At 48.1% G+C, this 17,732-nt stretch overlaps 1 protein-coding gene across 2 annotated transcripts in view; it reads left to right on the forward strand.

The window, feature by feature from the left end:
• Positions 1–6,530, forward strand: part of Nyap1 (neuronal tyrosine phosphorylated phosphoinositide-3-kinase adaptor 1) — an 11,445-nt gene extending 4,915 nt beyond the window's left edge. For both annotated transcript variants that reach the window (XM_052168602.1, XM_052168603.1), the window contains 4 exons: positions 1–1,359; positions 2,297–2,503; positions 3,168–3,277; positions 5,528–6,530. The exon at positions 1–1,359 is cut by the window's left edge and continues 153 nt beyond it. In XM_052168602.1, the coding sequence (XP_052024562.1) occupies positions 1–1,359; positions 2,297–2,503; positions 3,168–3,277; positions 5,528–5,788 (1,937 nt within the window). In that variant the 3' untranslated portion in view covers positions 5,789–6,530. The remainder of the gene's footprint in view (positions 1,360–2,296; positions 2,504–3,167; positions 3,278–5,527) is intronic.
• The last annotated feature ends 11,202 nt before the right edge of the window (positions 6,531–17,732 follow it).

A 17,732-nucleotide genomic window follows, 5' to 3' on the forward strand; every position in this document is an offset into this window, starting at 1 on the left:
GCCTCAGTAGGGCTTCTCGAATAACTGGAGACCTGGATGCAGGTGCCCAGGAAGAAGAGCCCGTGTACATTGAGATGGTAGGCGATGTCTTTCGTGGAGGAGGACGAAGTGGAGGAAGCCTGCCGGGACCTCCTCTTGGAAGTGGGGGCCCAACCCCTCCAGCTGCTGCCGATTCGGACTCTGAAGACAGCGAGGCTATATATGAAGAGATGAAGTACCCCTTGCCTGAAGAGGCAGGAGACGGCAGGGCCAACGGGCCCCCTCCATTGATGGCACCCTCCCCTCCACAACAGCCCCATGTCCTCCAGCCTCACCCCCACCCCCACCGCCGGCCAGCTTCAGCCCTCCCAAGCCGAAGGGATGGGACCCCCACCAAGACCACTCCTTGTGAAATACCCCCACCCTTTCCCAACCTCCTTCAGCATCGGCCGCCACTTCTGGCCTTCCCGCAAGCCAAGTCTGCTTCGCGAGCCCCTGGCGATGGGGTCTCAAGGCTGCCGGTCCTCTGCCACTCCAAGGAGGCAGCCGGTGCCACCCCAGCTCCCCAAGTGCCTGCACGAGAGCGGGAGACGCCTCCCCTGCCGCCTCCGCCTCCTGCTGCCAACCTGCTATTGCTGGGACCCTCAGGCCGAGCCAGGAGCCACTCCACACCGTTGCCACCCCAGGGCTCTGGCCACACCCGGGGAGAGCGGGAGCTCCCCAACTCTCACAGCATGATCTGCCCCAAGGCAGCAGGGGTACCGGCAGCCCACCCTGCCCCAGCTGCCTTGCTCCCCGGCCCCCCGAAGGACAAGGCCGTGTCATACACTATGGTGTATTCTGCGGTAAAAGTGACCACGCACTCGGTCCTGCCAGCTGGTCCACCCCTGGGTGTTGGAGAGCCAAAGACAGAGGAGATCTCAGTTCTTCATGGAATGCTGTGCGCCAGTTCGAGGCCCCCTGTCCCGGGGAAATCCAGCCCCCATAGCGCAGCTATGGGTTCAGCGGCTGGGGTCCTCCATCACCGCAGCTGCCTGGCCTCCCCCCACAGCCTTCCGGATCCAACTGCAGGTCCCCTGACCCCCCTCTGGACCTACCCAGCCACAGCAGCTGGGCTCAAGAGACCCCCTGCCTATGACAGCCTCAAGGCTGGGGGGGTGCTGAATAAGGGCTGCGGAATGGGGGCGCCGTCCCCCATGGTCAAGATCCAGCTGCAAGAACAAGGGACTGATGCCGGTGCCTTTGCCAGTATCTCCTGTGCCCATGTCATCGCCAGTGCGGGGACACCAGAAGAGGAAGAGATGGGTGCCACGTTTGGGGCAGGCTGGGCTCTGCAGAGGAAGGTTCTGTATGGAGGACGGAAGGCAAAAGACGTGGACAGTGAGTGTGGATGGAGACTGGGTGTGGGATGCTAATGGTTTGGCAAATAATGGTTGGGGTAAATATTGAAGGGGGCGGGTATTTAGAATCTACAGGCCTATTGTCCTGACCTGGAAAGTTTTCTGGGTGACTGGAAAGATTGGGGGTGGGGACCAGATGGATGTAGCAGGGAGGTGTCTCTGAATGGGTTCAGGAAAAGGTAGGAAAGGGTTGGGATAGAGACTGAGGTAGAATCCAGACTCATCCTGCTCCACCCTCTGCCCCTCCCTTCCTTGGGCTGCAAGGGTGTGTGTTTGTGAGTGTGTGCACACTAGGAGCTAAACACAGCTGCCTCCCAGCCATTACCATGGCAACCCATCCAGACAGGAGTGAGAGGAGAGGGAGGCCCCTGCGGTTGCCAGGCAACGCAATGCTCTGCCAGGTCTGCTCGCAGAGATGGGCTTAGTTCACATGCAGCCCTTCCCCCACCCAACTCCATACACTCAACGGGCTCCCCCCCCCCCCACACACACCCTGTCTTTCTGGGATCTGAATTTGGGATTCTCTTCCCATTGAGAATCAGCACCCCTGGTTTCCAGGATGTTCATTCTAACCCTATCTGTACCTCAAGAGGTTTCAAAGCTAAAGCTGATACAGAGAAAGCCCCAAAAGGCTTTTCTCAACAGACTACATAAATGAGCCCATATATATGATTCTGAGCCCCAGGGATAGTAACAATGGGTAGAAGGTGGAGGGCTGGGTCTCGTGTGTGTGTGTGTGTGTGTGTGTGTGTGTGTGTGTGTGTTGGGGGAGTGAGAGGCAGAGCCTTTCCCTTCTCTCTTGTCATTTGCAGAAAGGCCACCCCTGTGTCATTGTCTGTGCTTGCTTTCTGAGAATAGCGAGGCCCCTCCTGCCTGCAGACCCTGAGCTTTTGTTGTTGTTGTTGTTGTCCCAGCAGAAGAGGACGGTGCCCGGGCCTGGAATGGCAGCACGGAAGGCCCAGGCAAAGTTGAGCATGAGGACAGGGGCCCTGTGGCATCAGGGATTCCTGTAAGGAGCCAGGGAGCAGAGGGTCTGCTGGCCAGGATCCACCACGACCGAGGAGGGAGCCGCACAGCGCTGCCTGTCCCTTGCCAGACTTTCCCGGCCTGCCACCGGAATGGAGGTGACACCTTGGCTTCATACTCTAAACACAGAGAGCTGTGGGTCAGGAATCTATCTGCCAGGGTCCACCTTGGGTTACCCTGCCTGACATCCTATCAACTCCATGTTTACCTTTGAAAAATATTGCTTGTACTTTGAATGGAGCCCAGAAGTTCCCACAGGCCGCAAGGTGATCTACTACTGAGCCACGCCCCCAGCCCCTCCCTGGGGGATTCTAGGCAGGGGCTCTACCACTGAGCCACGCCCCCAGCCCCTCCCTGGGGCATTCTAGGCAGGGGCTCTACCATTGAGCCACGCCCCCAGCCCCTCCCTGGGGGATTCTAGGCAGGGGTTCTACCACTGAGCCACGCCCCCAGCCCCTCACTGGGGGATTCTAGGCTGGGGTTCTACCACTGAGCCACACCCCCAGCCCCTCACTGGGGGGGTTCTAGGCAGGGGCTCTACCATTGAGCCATGCCCCCAGCCCCTCCCTGGGGGATTCTATACAAATCCATGCTCTACTACTGAGCTACATGCCCAGCTTAGAGACCTTAATCTTAACACTGTATCTCCATCTTCTCCCTTCTTGGATGAGGCAGGGCACTGTTTGGCCTACAGCCTCTTCTGGGAGGTGAGGGCCTAGGCATCAGTGGGTCTCTCTTCTCATCTCTGCTCTTTGGGCCTAGATTTCACAGGAGGGTACCGCCTGGGCCGCTCTGCCTCCACCTCTGGAGTCCGTCAGGCTGCGCTCCACACCCCTCGGCCCTGCAGCCAGCCCAGGGATGCCCTGAGCCAGGTGAGATCTGGTCTTTGTTTTATCTTTGGAGGAACATATAGAGAAGTCTTGGCTATGAAAAGAAAGACAGGCACACTCGGTCGTGTTATGCTATGATCTGGGAGGCTGAGACAAAAGGAAATCATGCAGAGTCAGAGGCCGGCTTGGGCTACCTCAAAAAAACAAATCCTCTCTCAAAATACCAATCTGAAAAACAAATTAGTAAGCAGGGTAAGAAAGAAATCAGGGCATAAACCCGTGATCCCAGCATGGGAGGTGGAAAGAGGGGAGTGGGAGTTCAAGGCCCTCCTCCCTGTTGAAGAGAAAGAAAGCAGGATGGAGAGGTGGCCAAACAGTTACAAGCATGGTCTCTTGCAGAAGACCTGAGTTCAGTTCCCAGCATGCACATTGGGCAGTTCACATCTGCCTGTAACCCCAGCTCCAGGGGCCCAATGTCCTCTTCTGGCCTCTAAGTCCACACACATAGCACAAACTCATGCAGACACATACACAAATAAATGGGGGGGGGGGGGAATCTAGAAAAGAACGTGGGCTGTAAAATGGTGTAATGGGTAAAGGTGCTTGCCGCCGAGCCCAAGGACCTGGGTCTCAGCCTCGGAACCTGCAGGGAGGATCAGGAGAAGTGACCCTCAGAAATGGTCTTCTGACCTCCCTGAACTGTGGCTTGTGCCATCCTCCCGAATACGCAAGATGAGTGAGATGCTTTTTAGTAAATACATGGGAAAGGAACCTGAGCAGAAAGAAGAAAGAAAAGAAAAAGATCAGTTGGGAGACTAACCAGCGTGGCCTGCGCAGGCTGAGGGGAACAGGGACTGGGGGGGGGGGGGGGGGGGAGGCAGGGTAATAGTTTCCTTGATGGGCTACAGGGTTACATGCTTACAGGGTCCTGGGTGGCGGCACGTCTGGGAACTGACTTGTCTGCAGTACCTTTAGAAATTTAGAAAAAGATCCCCTTCTAGGACAGATTTGAAAAAGACAGGTCTGGGAAGACTAGCTTTGAGTTTAATTTTGTTGCTGCTGTAGTTGTTGTTGTTGTTTTTAAAGATTTATTAATTTATTTATTTTTTTATATGTGAGTACACTGTAGTTGCCTTCAGACACACCAGAAGAGGGCATCAGATCTCATTACAGATGGTTGTGAGCCACCATGTGGTTGCTGGGATTTGAACCTATGGAAGAGCAGTCAGTGCTCTTAACCGCTGAGCCGTCTCTCCGGCCCTATTGTTGTTGTTTGGGTTGGGAGGGTTCAAGACAAACTTTGTCCCAGGACTTACTCTGTAGACCAGGCTGACCTAGAACTCAGAGGTCCACCAGCCTCTGCCTCCCCAGTGCTAGGATCAAAGACATGCGCCACCACACCGTGATATTTATTTGCTCATTTTTTTAAAAACTGTTTGTTTATTTATTTAAACAAAGTCATGTAGATCAGGCCAGCCTCCAACTCATAGAACTCTACCTGCCTCTGCTTTCCTAGTACTGGAATTCAAAGCATAGCCCACCAAGCCCAACTTTGTGTGTGCTGTTAGAGGGTTTCCTGCACATATTCCAGAGTGGCCTCCAACTCACTTTGTAGCTGAGGATGACCTTGAACTTCTGACTCCAGAATACTGGGATTACAAGAATAGGCCTCAAAGCCTGCTTTAGGAGGTACTGGGCACCTGCGGTTTGGTGAGTGCTAGGGAGGCACTCTCTCTCTCACCATCCTATCAGCTACTGTTCCTAGCATCATAAGCTCTTTTATTCTTTTAAATTAAATCTTTTCCTTGAGCTGGGCAGTGATGGCGCACGCCTGTAATCCCAGCACTCTGGGAGGCAGAGGCAGGCGGATTTCTGAGTTCGAGGCCAGCCTGGTCTACAGAGTGAGTTCCAGGACAGCCAGGGCTATACAGAGAAACCCTGTCTCGAAAAACAAAACAAAAACATAAGTTCCTTGATAATTTTATGTGTATGTTATTTATTTTGATTACATTCTTCACTGCCACCCAGTCTGTCTGCCAGTCCCGGGCTTACCCACATTGGTGTCTTTTTGCTGGAAGACAGTTTTTAAAAGGGCACCTTCCTTAGGGCCAGGCAAGCCTCGTCTAACACAAAGTGCCTTACTGGGGAAATGGTACCCAAGGTAGATACTTGACTCCACCACACCCACAGCCTGGGAGAGGGTTTGCTTTTGCGGTAGGTCTTGGTTTGGTCACAAGGTCCTTGACCCTCCCTGTCCCACATATTTTTCTCTCTCTGGGGTTCCTGACACAGACACACCCTGTGCTGCCCCTGCCCCTGCCGCCCCAGCCCAGCGCGGCAGCCCGGGAGCGCGACGGCAAACTCCTGGAGGTGATTGAGCGCAAACGCTGCGTGTGCAAGGAGATCAAGGCACGCCACCGTCCCGATCGGGGACTCTGCAAGCAAGAGAGCATGCCCATCCTCCCCAGCTGGCGGCGGGGCCCTGAACCCCGCAAGTCCGGTACCCCGCCCTGCCGGCGGCAGCACACGGTCCTCTGGGACACTGCCATCTGAGGAATACAGGGGCAGCTGGGACGCCTGGATTGGGAGGGGAGGGGCCTGCCCAGGTCTCCTAGAGACTTGAGAGGCGGAGGAAGTAGGAGAAAGGGTTCCTACTAGGCCCTCTGTGGGGGCTTGGGGTGCCAGCAGGAGCCCAAGCCATTTGGGGGAGGAGGAGGGTTTGCTTGATGTTGGAAGGAAGGGTCTATGCGTGTAGACTCTTCTTGAAATGAAGGCCAGCGCAGAGGTCTCCATGGGGAAAGGAGGGAAGGGTTTGGAAGAAGTGGGGGTGGGGCATATAGGCGTCTGACTGGAGTAACAGGGAAGCTCGCTCTTTTATTGAGAGCCGGGGGAGTGGGGAAGGGTATTTATTTTGCTATTTATTTTAGTCTGGAGGGCAATTCTGGGCCCTTCTGACCTACTCCTGAGCAGGAGGTGGAGAACCAAGGCTAAAATTGCACTCTCCCCAAGGCCAGTGCCTAAAGACCTCTGCCATCCTTGCCCAGCCAGAGAGGAAGGGGTGTGGCTGCTTCTGGAGCGGTCAGAAGGCAGAGAGGCCCAGACAGTGACAGTATTTATAGTTTTCCCAGAATTTGGTAGTGAGTGTGGTCTGCTGTAAAACAGGCATTTTATTTAGTTCTGGGGTAAGGGTCTAGCCAGGGCTGGGTGGGGTGTTCAGGGAAGAGGGAGAACTTAAGTGGGTGGAGGGAGGAGCAGGGTATTTATTTAAATTAAAAAAAAAAGCTGTCAGGAACTTTTTTTAAATTCCTTTCTTTTCAGAATAATATATTAAAAGACTCATGATCCTAGAGCTGGCTTCTTATATCCCCCCTACCCCCACCTCCACCCTACTCCCAACCCCTGTGTGCTCCATCTTTTATACATGCTCTTTTTCCCACAATGCCCTGGGTGGGTGGGAGTCCAAGGTGGCTCCTGGAGCCACTGTGACCAGTCACAAGGAAAGGCAGAGTTTCTGGTAAGTGGGAATTCCATCATGCTACCCATTACTTAAGTTCTTCCAGTGTGTGTATGTGTGTGTGTGTGTTTGTGTGTGTTTGTGTGTGTGTGTATGTGTACACGCTTGTGCCCCCTAGCATGTGCATCATGTGTTTGTGCATGTGTGTACTTGCTGGGCTTTGGTGGTGATGCACACCTGTAATCCCAGCACTCTGGGAGGCAAAGGCAGGTGGATTTCTGAGTTCGAGGCCAGCCTGGTCTATAGAGTGAGCTCCAGGACAGCCAGGGCTACACAGAGAAACCCTGTCTCAGAAAAAAACCAAATCCAAAAAAACAAAACAAAACAAAAATGTGTGCACTTGAGTATGGAGGTCAGAGATTGATCTCTGGGATCTGCCTGTTTCTACCTGGGGTTACAGAATTTTCACTTGGGGTCTTGGAGTCCAAACTCAGCTCCTCAGCTCCTGGGGTCAGTTGAGCTAACCCCCCCAGGCTCCAATCACCCCATTTTTCCTGAGCATCTGCTGTGTTTCTGCCAGTGCTCAGATGCAGAATGCCCAGACCGTGAGGTTGGTATTCTGCTGATCTTGCAGTCTACTCTGGGAACTGGAACGCCCAGACTCCAGCAGACACTGATGCAGGGCTGGCAGGGAAAACAGAGGACTGTTGGTCATCTAAGAACACTAAGAGATCTGGAAAGAAGGCTGAGAATATAAGTCTGCAATAAAACATTTGCTTACAGTCTCCTAGAGAAGGGGTTGAGGCGTCATGGCTCGACAGTAGAGTTCTGATTCAGAATCTCCCGGTGAGTGACTTATCACTGGTCTAAGTCTAATGCAAACCTAAGGGTTCAGTCACCTGGACCACCAATAATAAATAATGGTGAGGCATCATGTGGAGTATAAGAAAGTAGATGACAGTGCTCTGCGGGTTTTTAGAATTGATAACACCAATTAGAAATTTTAGGAGGAGTGCATACCTTTAATCCCAGCACTTGGAAGGCAGAGTTCCAAGCCAACCTGGTCTAAAGAGTGAGTTTCAGGACAACCAGGACCATAGAGAGAAGTCCCGTCTCAGGGGGGGGGGGGAAAGAAGGAAACAAAGAAATGATTGGTAGTTTGATCAGAGGTTGGAGGTGCAGTCCTGCAATTCCGGCCTTTGGGAGACAGGGAACAAGATTCAAAGCTCAAGGCCTGCCTGAGCTATATCACCAGACCCTGTCTCAAGGAACAAAAGCAACAAAACCCCCCAAAGCAGTAGATATTTTTATGCCTAGTTAGAAGAATGAACAGAAGACAGGTATAGCGGTGAGTGCCTATAACCCTAGCACTTAGGAGGTAAAGACAGGGGGTCAGGAGTTCAAAGTCATAGTTAAAAGCCAACCTTATAAGACCCTGTTGAGAAGAACTGGAAAAGGCTGGAGAGATGGCTCAGTGGATAAGCGTACTTGCTGCTCTTGCAGAGGGCCTGGGTTTGAGTTCCAGCGCCCACATGGTGACCGACAGGTGTTTGTAACTCCAGTTCCAAGAAGATAGATCTGATGCCTTGTTTTTGGAAACCAAAGGCACCAGGCATGTACATAGTGAACAATGTATATACATACTCTTTTAGTCAGGGTTTCTGTTCCTGTACAAACATCATGACCGAGTAGCAAGATGGAGAGGAAAGGGTTTATTCAGCTTACACTTCCACATTGCTGTTCATCACTAAAGGAAGTCAGGATTGGAACTCAAGCAGGTCAGGAAGCAGGAGCTGATGCAGAGGCCATAGAGGGATGTTCCTTACTGGCTTATTTCCCCTGGCTTGCTCAGCCTGCTCTCTTATAGAACCCAAGACTACCAGCCCAGAGATGGCACCACCCACAAGGGGCCCTCCCCCTTGATCATTAATTGAGAAAATGCCTCACAGTTAGATCTCATGGAGGCACTTCCCCAACTGAAGCTCCTTTCTCTGTGATAACTCCAGCCTGTGTCAAATTGACACACAAAACCAGCCAGTACACATATATACATACATACATGCATACATACATACATATACATGTGTATATATGTATTATACATATATAATACACATATATAGTTTTATATATATACACACACACACATATATATATTTAGAGGAAGAAAGGAGGACTGTTAAGATGGTTCACCAGTTAATGCTCCTTGCTGCTGAGACTGATGTCCTTGTTTTGATCCACAGGACTCACATATTAGAAGGGAAGAATCAACTCCCACAGGTTGTTCCATGACCCCGACACCCGCATTATGGCTTGCACACTCATACACATACAATAAATAAAAATCAGAAACACCAAATAAAAGTAAATCGTGCGTTAATAACAGCATCAAAAAATCATAATATGAGGATGTAGTTCGTGGGTAGAGTGCTCACCACGTGCATTCAGAGCGCTGGATAAGTGCAGGGCAAGGCTGAGGTCTGTGTCCAGGACAAAGAGTCATACATCCGGGAGTAACCTTAATAAGAAGTAAAGAGAACCCTGAAGTCCCTATCAGGTCAATCGATAAAACCAACATCTTAGCAAGTCGCTTTGAAAAGGAAATTTGGAGAGCAACGCCCTGTTCAAAAGCAGGCCGGAGCTGAATCAGCCGGGAAGGGCTCTTGCTCTTGTAGAAGATCCAAGTTTGGTTCCCAGCACCTTCATGGTTCCCAAAGGCTTACAAACATCTGTAACCCCAGTTTCCAGGGCATCTGATGTCTTCTGACCTCATGGTGCCCATGACATAATGGGCAAACTTACACATACAAATAAAATAAGTAAATCTAAAGCTAAAATTGGCTAAATTAAAACAAAAACCCGGCGTGATGGCTCAGGGGTAAAGGGGCTTGCTGCCAAGTCTAATGTGCCAAGTTTGATTCCCAGAACCCATACAAAGGTAGACGGAAAAAATTGACTTAAGGTATGAATACACACACACACACACACACACACACACACACACACGCACACACACGAACACTCGGGCACACACAGGCACACATGTACGCATACACACACACTCATACACATGAGCGCACACGCACGTGAACACACACACAAATATTTTTAAGCAGAAAGGTAAGACTTGGATAGTCAAGGAGTAAAGACTTGTCTGTACATTTAAACAGCTTAATATAAAAGATGGCAGTTTTCAAATGAATCTACCACAGCCCTAAGGGAGTTATTTTGGAAACTTGCTAAAATTTGAAAGTTCATCTGGAATGATAATGGGGAAAACCAGAACTTTCTGAAACAGAATAACAGGGTGACCTGACTTCCCGAACACCAAAGCACAAAAAAACGGGAACATGTCGGCCCTAGAACAGAACTCAAGTATCAAATAACTCATCAGAATAAGGAGCCCAGAGAGACCCTTGGGCTAGAACTTACGGAAAGGGGGGGCTCTTAGAAAGTAGTTTGGAAGGAAGGCGTTGGTTTCTGTAGGGTGTTTGTGATCCCAGCACTCAAGAGGTGGAGATGGGAGGATCAGAAGTCCAAGGTCATCATCATCTGTCACAGAGTTAGCTTCAGGCTATACTGGGTTACAGGAGACTCTGTTCCAAACAAAAAGAGTAAGTCTTGAAGAATTAACCAGTTAGGAGGGGTATGTCAGAGGCTGTAGCTCTCATGGTTAAATGTGTCCTTCAGAACTAATCCTGTGACCTATTGAAGTAGTACCTGAATGAAAGAGCTAATTGCAGCCTTGTCGGACATAATGAAGAAAACAACCCCCAAAGTTCTTCAGGCTAGCACTGACTAAAGAATTAAAAGAACTGAAGATAGAATAAACTTAGCAATGGAAACTGTTGCATAGAATTCGGAAGATACAAATATTCTGGACACAGTTCTCAGTATTAGTGAAGGAAATTACACAGCCCCTAGGCAAGACATTCAGAAAGGAACCTTCTAGAAAGCATGCTTCCTTTGTAAATCTTGACAAAGGACCAGGTCTGAAGGAAGTACTGCAAATACTCAGCTGTGGCTATTTTGAAGTCTGAGAAGAAAAGAATTCGAGGGTAGCCTGATCTACAGAGAATGTCAGGACAGACTGGGTTACACAGAAAAACCCTGTCTCAAAAAAAAAAAAAAAAAAAAAAAAAAAAAAAAAAAAAACAACAACAACAAAAACAATCAACAACAACAAAAAAATCCTCCTTTTTTAAAGGGTCTACAAGATGGCTCAGAGGATAAAGGTGCTTGCTACCAAGCCGGACAAAAGTCCCTTGGACCAACATGAGAGAAGGGAAGGATAGACTCCCACAAATTTTTCTCCAACTCCCACAAACACGCTGTGACATGCCGACATCCTTCATTACACCCCCCCACACACACACATACACAAAATAAACAAGACGTAATCAGTGTAACATTAAGGACATAGCGATAGCTCAACATTGTAAAGTGCTTTCTGAGTGAGACAGAAGACTGAGTTTGGCTAGGCGCAGTGGCACCTGCCGTGAATGCCAGTGCTCTGGAGACAGAGGCAGGCGGATCTCTAAGTTTGATGCCAGCCTGGTCTACAAAGCGAGTTCCAGGACAAACTGGAACAGGGCAATACTGCTATGCAGAGAAACTTTGTCGTGAAAAGCAAAAATATAGCAAAATGAACAGAAGATTGTGTTTGGCCCCTGGAACCCACGTAAAAAGCTGTGTGCGTTGGTTCACACTTTTAATCCCAGCCCAGAGGAAGCAAAGCCAGGTGGATCCCCACCACTCACTACTGGCCAGCTGGCCTAGCCTAGAACTGGGGGCTCCAAGCCATCAAAGGAACTCTTATCTCAAAAGCAAAGAGGAATGGCACCCAAGGGTGGCACCCAAAGTCAACCGCAGGCCCCCACGTTTGCTCTCACTCACACCCACACACATTGGGTGCAGACACACACACAGACACATAACAGTCACGTTAAAGTCGTCTGTTGAGGTTCCTTATCTATAATCCCAGCACTCAGGAGGCTGCGGAGGGGTTGCCGTGAGTCTGATGCAAGCTTGCTCTATGTGATGAGTTCTAGGTTAGCATGGGCTACAGAGTGAGACAGCGTCTCAAGAAATTACATCAAAAAGAAACTGATAACAGATATAACAGCAACGAATAGGACCAATTCTAAAACATTCTTAAGGTGTGTGTGTGTAATGTTTGTGCCTGTGTGTGTTGTGAGTAGACATTTTGAATTCAGGTACTAGGGTGAGCATGTGGTCAGAAAGACAGCTGCAGGCACCTATGGCAGCTTTTCCCTGGCTTAAGACACAAGGCACAGTTTCTTATTTTTGTTACCTCCTATACTCCAGACCAACCTCAAACTTAATGTGTAGCACTCAGGAGGCAGAGGCAGGTGGATCTCTGAGTTCTAGGACAGCCAGGGCTACACAGAGAAACCCTGTCTTGGAAAATCAGATAGATAGATGATAGATAGATAGATAGATAGATAGATAGATAGATAGATAGATAGTTGACAGATAACAGATAGACAATACATAGATGATGGATGATGGATGGATGGATAGATGGATGAATGGATAAATGGATAGATGGATGGACAGATGGATGGATAGATGGATGGATGATGGATGGATGGATGATGGATGGATGAATGGATAAATGGATAGATGGATGGACAGATGGATGGATAGATGGATGGATGATGGATGGATGGATGGATGATGGATGGATGGATGGATGGGTAGATGGATAGATGGATGGATAGATGGATGGATGATGGATGGATGGATAGATGGATGGATAGATGGATGGATGATGGATGGATGGATGGATAGATGGATGGATAGATGGATGGATGATGGATGATGGATGGGTAGATGGATGGATGATGGATGGATGATGGATGGATGATGGATGGATGGATGGATGATGGATGGGTAGATGGATGGATGATGGATGGATGGATAGATGGATGGATGGATGATGGATAGATGGATGGATGGATAGATGGATGGATGATGGATGGATGGATGGATGGATGATGGATGGGTAGATGGATGGATGATGGATGAATGATGGATGGATGGATAGATGGATGGATAGATGGATGGATGATGGATGGATGATGGATGGATGGATGGATAGATGGATGGATGATGGATGGATGGATGGATGATGGATGGATGGGTAGATGGATGGATGATGGATGGATGGATGGATGGATGGATGGATGGATGATGGATGGATTGGTAGATGGATAGATGGATGGATAGATGGATGGATGGATGATGGATGGGTAGATGGATGGATGATGGATGGATGGGTAGATGGATGGATGGATGGATGGATGATGGATAGATGGATGGATGGATAGATGGATGGATGAAGGATGGGTAGATGAATGGGTAGATGGATGGATGGATGATGGATGGATGGGTAGATGGATGGATGATGGATGGATGGATGATGGATGGATGATGGATGGATGGATGATGGATGGATGGATGGATATGGATAGATGGATGTATGGATGGATGATGGATGGATGATGGATGATGGATGGATAGATGGATGGATAGATGGATGGATGATGGATGGATGGATGGATGATGGATGGATGGATGATGGATGGATGGTGGATAGATGGATGGATGATGGATGATGGATGATGGATGATGGATGGATGATGGATGGATGGATGGTGGATGGATGATGGATGGATGGATGGATGATGGATGGATGGATGGATGATGGATAGATGGATGGATGATGGATGATGGATGGATGATGGATGAATGGATGATGGATGGATGATGGATGGATGATGGATGGATGAATGGATGATGGATGGATGGATGGATGGATGAATGGATGATGGATGGATGATGGATGGATGAATGGATGGTTGGATGAATGGATGATGGATGGATGATGGATGGATGGATAGATGGATGAATGAATGGATGATGGATGGATGATGGATGGATGGATGATGGATAGATGATGGATGATGGATAGATGGATGAATGAATGGATGATGGATGGATGATGGATGGATGGATGATGGATGGATGATGGATGGATGAATGGATGGATGGATGAATGGATGATGGATGGATGATGGATGGATGGATAGATGGATGAATGAATGGATGATGGATGGATGATGGATGGATGGATAGATGGATGAATGAATGGATGATGGATGGATGATGGATGGATGGATGATGATGGATGATGGATGGATGATGGATGGATGGATGATGAATGGATGATGGATGGATGATGGATGGATGGATGGATAGATGGATGGATGGATGATGGATGGATGATGGATGGATGATGGATGGATGGATGGATAGATGGATGGATGGATGATGGGTGGATGGATAGATGGATAGATGGGTACATAGATAAAAGTTTGCTTAGGCCCACAGCGACAATCCAGCAGGTGTTTGCTGCCAATCTTGATCCCTGGAACCCACATGAGCGAGGGCAAGAATCAACTAGGAGCTGGCCCCTGGCTTCTCTACCCGCATTGTGATGTGTGGGTACTCATGCACGCACGTACACATACAAAATAATAAGTGTAATAAAATTTAAGCTTCTCCCCAGAAAATGTTTCTAATTCCACTTTCAATCAGCTTAGAAATATTTTTATGCCTACCATTTTATCTGTGTAATTTTCCATGATAATCTTCAACTTTAACATGTTATTCTATATCTTTCTATAATTTTGATTTTTGGGGTTTTTTTGGTTTGTTTTTTTTTTTTTTTGGTTTCTTGGATTTGGTTTTTTCGAGACAGGGTTTCTCTGTGTAGCCCTGGCTATCCTGGAACTCACTCTGTAGACCAGGCTGGCCTCGAACTCAGAAATCCTCCTGCCTCTTCCTCCCAGAGTGCTGGGATTACAGGCGTGTGCCACCACCACCCGGCTAGCAATGTTCTTTCTGTCTACCGTTTTACTCTTTAGTTTTTCATGAAAATTGTCCATTTTAACATGTTTTTCTTTATATTTTTTCAATTTTGTCAGAAATATTTTCCATGTAAATCTTCAATTTTATCATAAAATGTTTTTACTTCCTTTTTCAATTAAAACAAGAATATCTATTTTAAATTTTAAAAAATTTAAACTTCTTTTTAGTCATGTACAGTGGCTCACATCCGTAAACTCTGCAGCGACCTCGGATGCTGAGGCAGGAGGATGATGGTGGGTGCAAGGCCAGCCTCAATTGCATAGTTCCAGGACAGTGTGGATTACAGGATAAAACTCTCTCAAAAAATGTTTTCTCACTTTAGCAGCAGATATACTGCTAAATATTAAAATGATACAGAAGATTTGCATGTCCCTAGTGCAGAAATGACATGAAAATCTATCAAGCATTCCATATATTTTTATTTTTTGTTTTTGTTTTTTGTTGTTGTTGGTTTTTGTTTTTTGAGACAGGGTTTCTCTGTGTAGCCCTGGCTGTCCTGGAACTCTCTCTGTAGACCAGGCTGGTCTCGAACTCAGAAATCCACCTGCCTCTGCCTCCTGAGTGATGGGATTACAGGCGTGCGCCACCACCGCCCGGCAATATATTTTTATTTTTAACAGGGTCTTGCTAGATGCATCTGGAGGCTGGCTTTGCTCTGTAAAGACATTTAATACAATACTCCCAAAGACCAAAAGCAAAATAAAAAGGCTGCACACTTTGCATTGGTGAGATAATTTGGTGCACCCAGTGGGTTGTATATTTGATGATCTAAGGGACTTTATTAATCTGGGTGCATTGTGGCATATTATTGTGGCTGCGTGTCCTTGAGAGCCCTAAAGTCCTAGGATGGTGCTGAAATATGGATAAACAGCTTGTATGGGGCTTGGCATTTGCTTCAAAGTGAAACGAGAAAAGGAAAAGTTGCCCGTGGTGCCCGTGAGCAATCCCCGGAGGTTGAACAATGGCCGCATGAGTGTTCACTGAAAATGTTTTGTCTGCAAATGAGTCTGAAATTTTCCACCATTTTCAAAAATGTTTATTTTAAGTCAGTATGACGAGTCAAAATTTTTTCCTCCTTTGGAAAACAAAAATGAGTGCTGGGAATAAATAGATAGCCCAGGAAGTCCCTCTTGTCCCAGGCAACCATAGCTCTAAAAATACCTACCCCCCTCTTTTTTTCTTTTGACAGTCTGATGTAGCCCAGGCTAGACCCCAAATGACTATGTAGCCATGGATGACCTTGAATGTCTAATCCTTCTACCTCCGTCTTTCGAGCATCGAGAGTACAAGCTTAAACCAGCATCACTAATATCATGCAGTGCTGGGGATTGAACCTGGGGCTTCCTGTATGCTAACCAAGCACTCTACCAATAGAACGGTTTACTTGGCTTCCACGCAGTAAAAACCTTTTGATTTTTTTTTTTATTATTATTTTCAGAAGCGATGTATGTGTGTGGTAGAAAATGTGCAGGCGCTAAAAAAGCAGAACTAAAACAATCTATTTCCACTGCCCACAAGTCACAGTTTACCGTATATGTTGGGAAACTTTCTCTGCAGATGTGTATTTATATTGAAAACAAAATTAGATCGTGGGGCATGTTTTAAAATGTATGCACATGTTAATATTGTTGCGGGGGGAGGGGCTTGAATGCCAGGTGTGAGGGTTCAGAAGACAAGTTCGTGGAGTCTGCTCTCTCTTCTCGCCTTTACGTCACTTCCGACGATCAGATTCAGGTGGCCAGGTTTGGACATCTCCTCACACCGTTTTTTTTGAGCCATCTTGCCAGCCCCACAGGTTGTGAGTCAGGGCTCCTTTGTGTAGCCCAGGCTACCCATCCACTCTTGGTCACCCTCCCTCCAAGACTGCACGGAGCTGGAATTGCTGCCTATTTCTTCCTAGCCAGCTTACTCCAAGTCTCCGATGCTGGATTACGAGTGGTTGTCACAACACCACCAAGAGGCTCTGGGGATCTGAACCTGGTCCTCACATTTGGGAAGCACATGTTTTCATTGCCAAACCATCGTCCCAACCTCGTGATCTTTAGGAAAAAATAAATTTGTGTAGTGCCAGGAGGTGGCGGTGGGGATGAGAGGCAGAGGTAGACAGATCTCTAAGCTTGAGGCCAGCCTGGGCTATGGAGCTAGTTCCAGGACAGCCAGGGCTACACAGAGAAACCCCATCTTGGGGGAAAAAAAGAATTTTGTGTGTATACGATATATGTGTGTATGCACACCCTCGCGTGTAAAGCGCGTGTAAGGTGCATGTACTACAGCATACATGTGGATGGTAGAGAACAACTTTCAGTATTCATCCTTTACCCTTTTTTTTTCTGTTACTGTTGTTGTTGCTGCTGCTGCTGCTGCTGCTGCCTGGTGCTTCATATGCCAGACCTATGTGCTCAGTAAACTTCAGTGCATCCTCCTGCCTCAGTCTCCCATCTCACCGGGAGATTATAGATGTGTGTTATGGTGCCCAAGTTCACCCGGGTTCTGAAGATTCGAACTCAGGCTGTCTGCGGGACAGACCATCCTCCCAGCCATCTTCGTGAGTTCAGCTCTGCTTACTTGCAAAAGCTCACCACAGCTGGGCTTGCTGCCTGTTGATGTTCTGTCACTGAAGGAGGTAGGGGGTTGGGTCACGGGACCCTCCCAGGAATGCCAGCCAGGCCTTCCCTCCAGTCGTATGTGATTCTGCCCTAACTGTAGGTGCTTTAAGATCTTCTTTTAGATCTTTCACACTCTTGCCATAACTCCTACTGCTCCCTAAGTCAACCTGAGAAGCTCCTTGGCCTCCCTGTCACTGGGACTTTAGGAGGGAGGGTAGATATTTATATGTCTCCCAGAGAAGGGACTTTTAACAATAGTTTCATACTTTTGAATCTCATACTTAGGCAACAAGTACTTTACCTCCTGGGCCATCTCTCTCAACCTTCCATACTTCTTTTTTTTTTTTTATTTAATTTGTATTACTTTTATATGTGGATAGGTGTGAACAAGTATACATCTACCACAGAATGGATGGAGATCAGAGAACACCCTGTGTGTGCATATGGGGTGGGGGTCCCTTCTTTTCTTCAATCAGACTGA

This window comes from Apodemus sylvaticus, chromosome 22 (genome assembly GCF_947179515.1).
Source record: "Apodemus sylvaticus chromosome 22, mApoSyl1.1, whole genome shotgun sequence".
Taxonomy (NCBI): Eukaryota; Metazoa; Chordata; class Mammalia; order Rodentia; family Muridae; genus Apodemus; species Apodemus sylvaticus.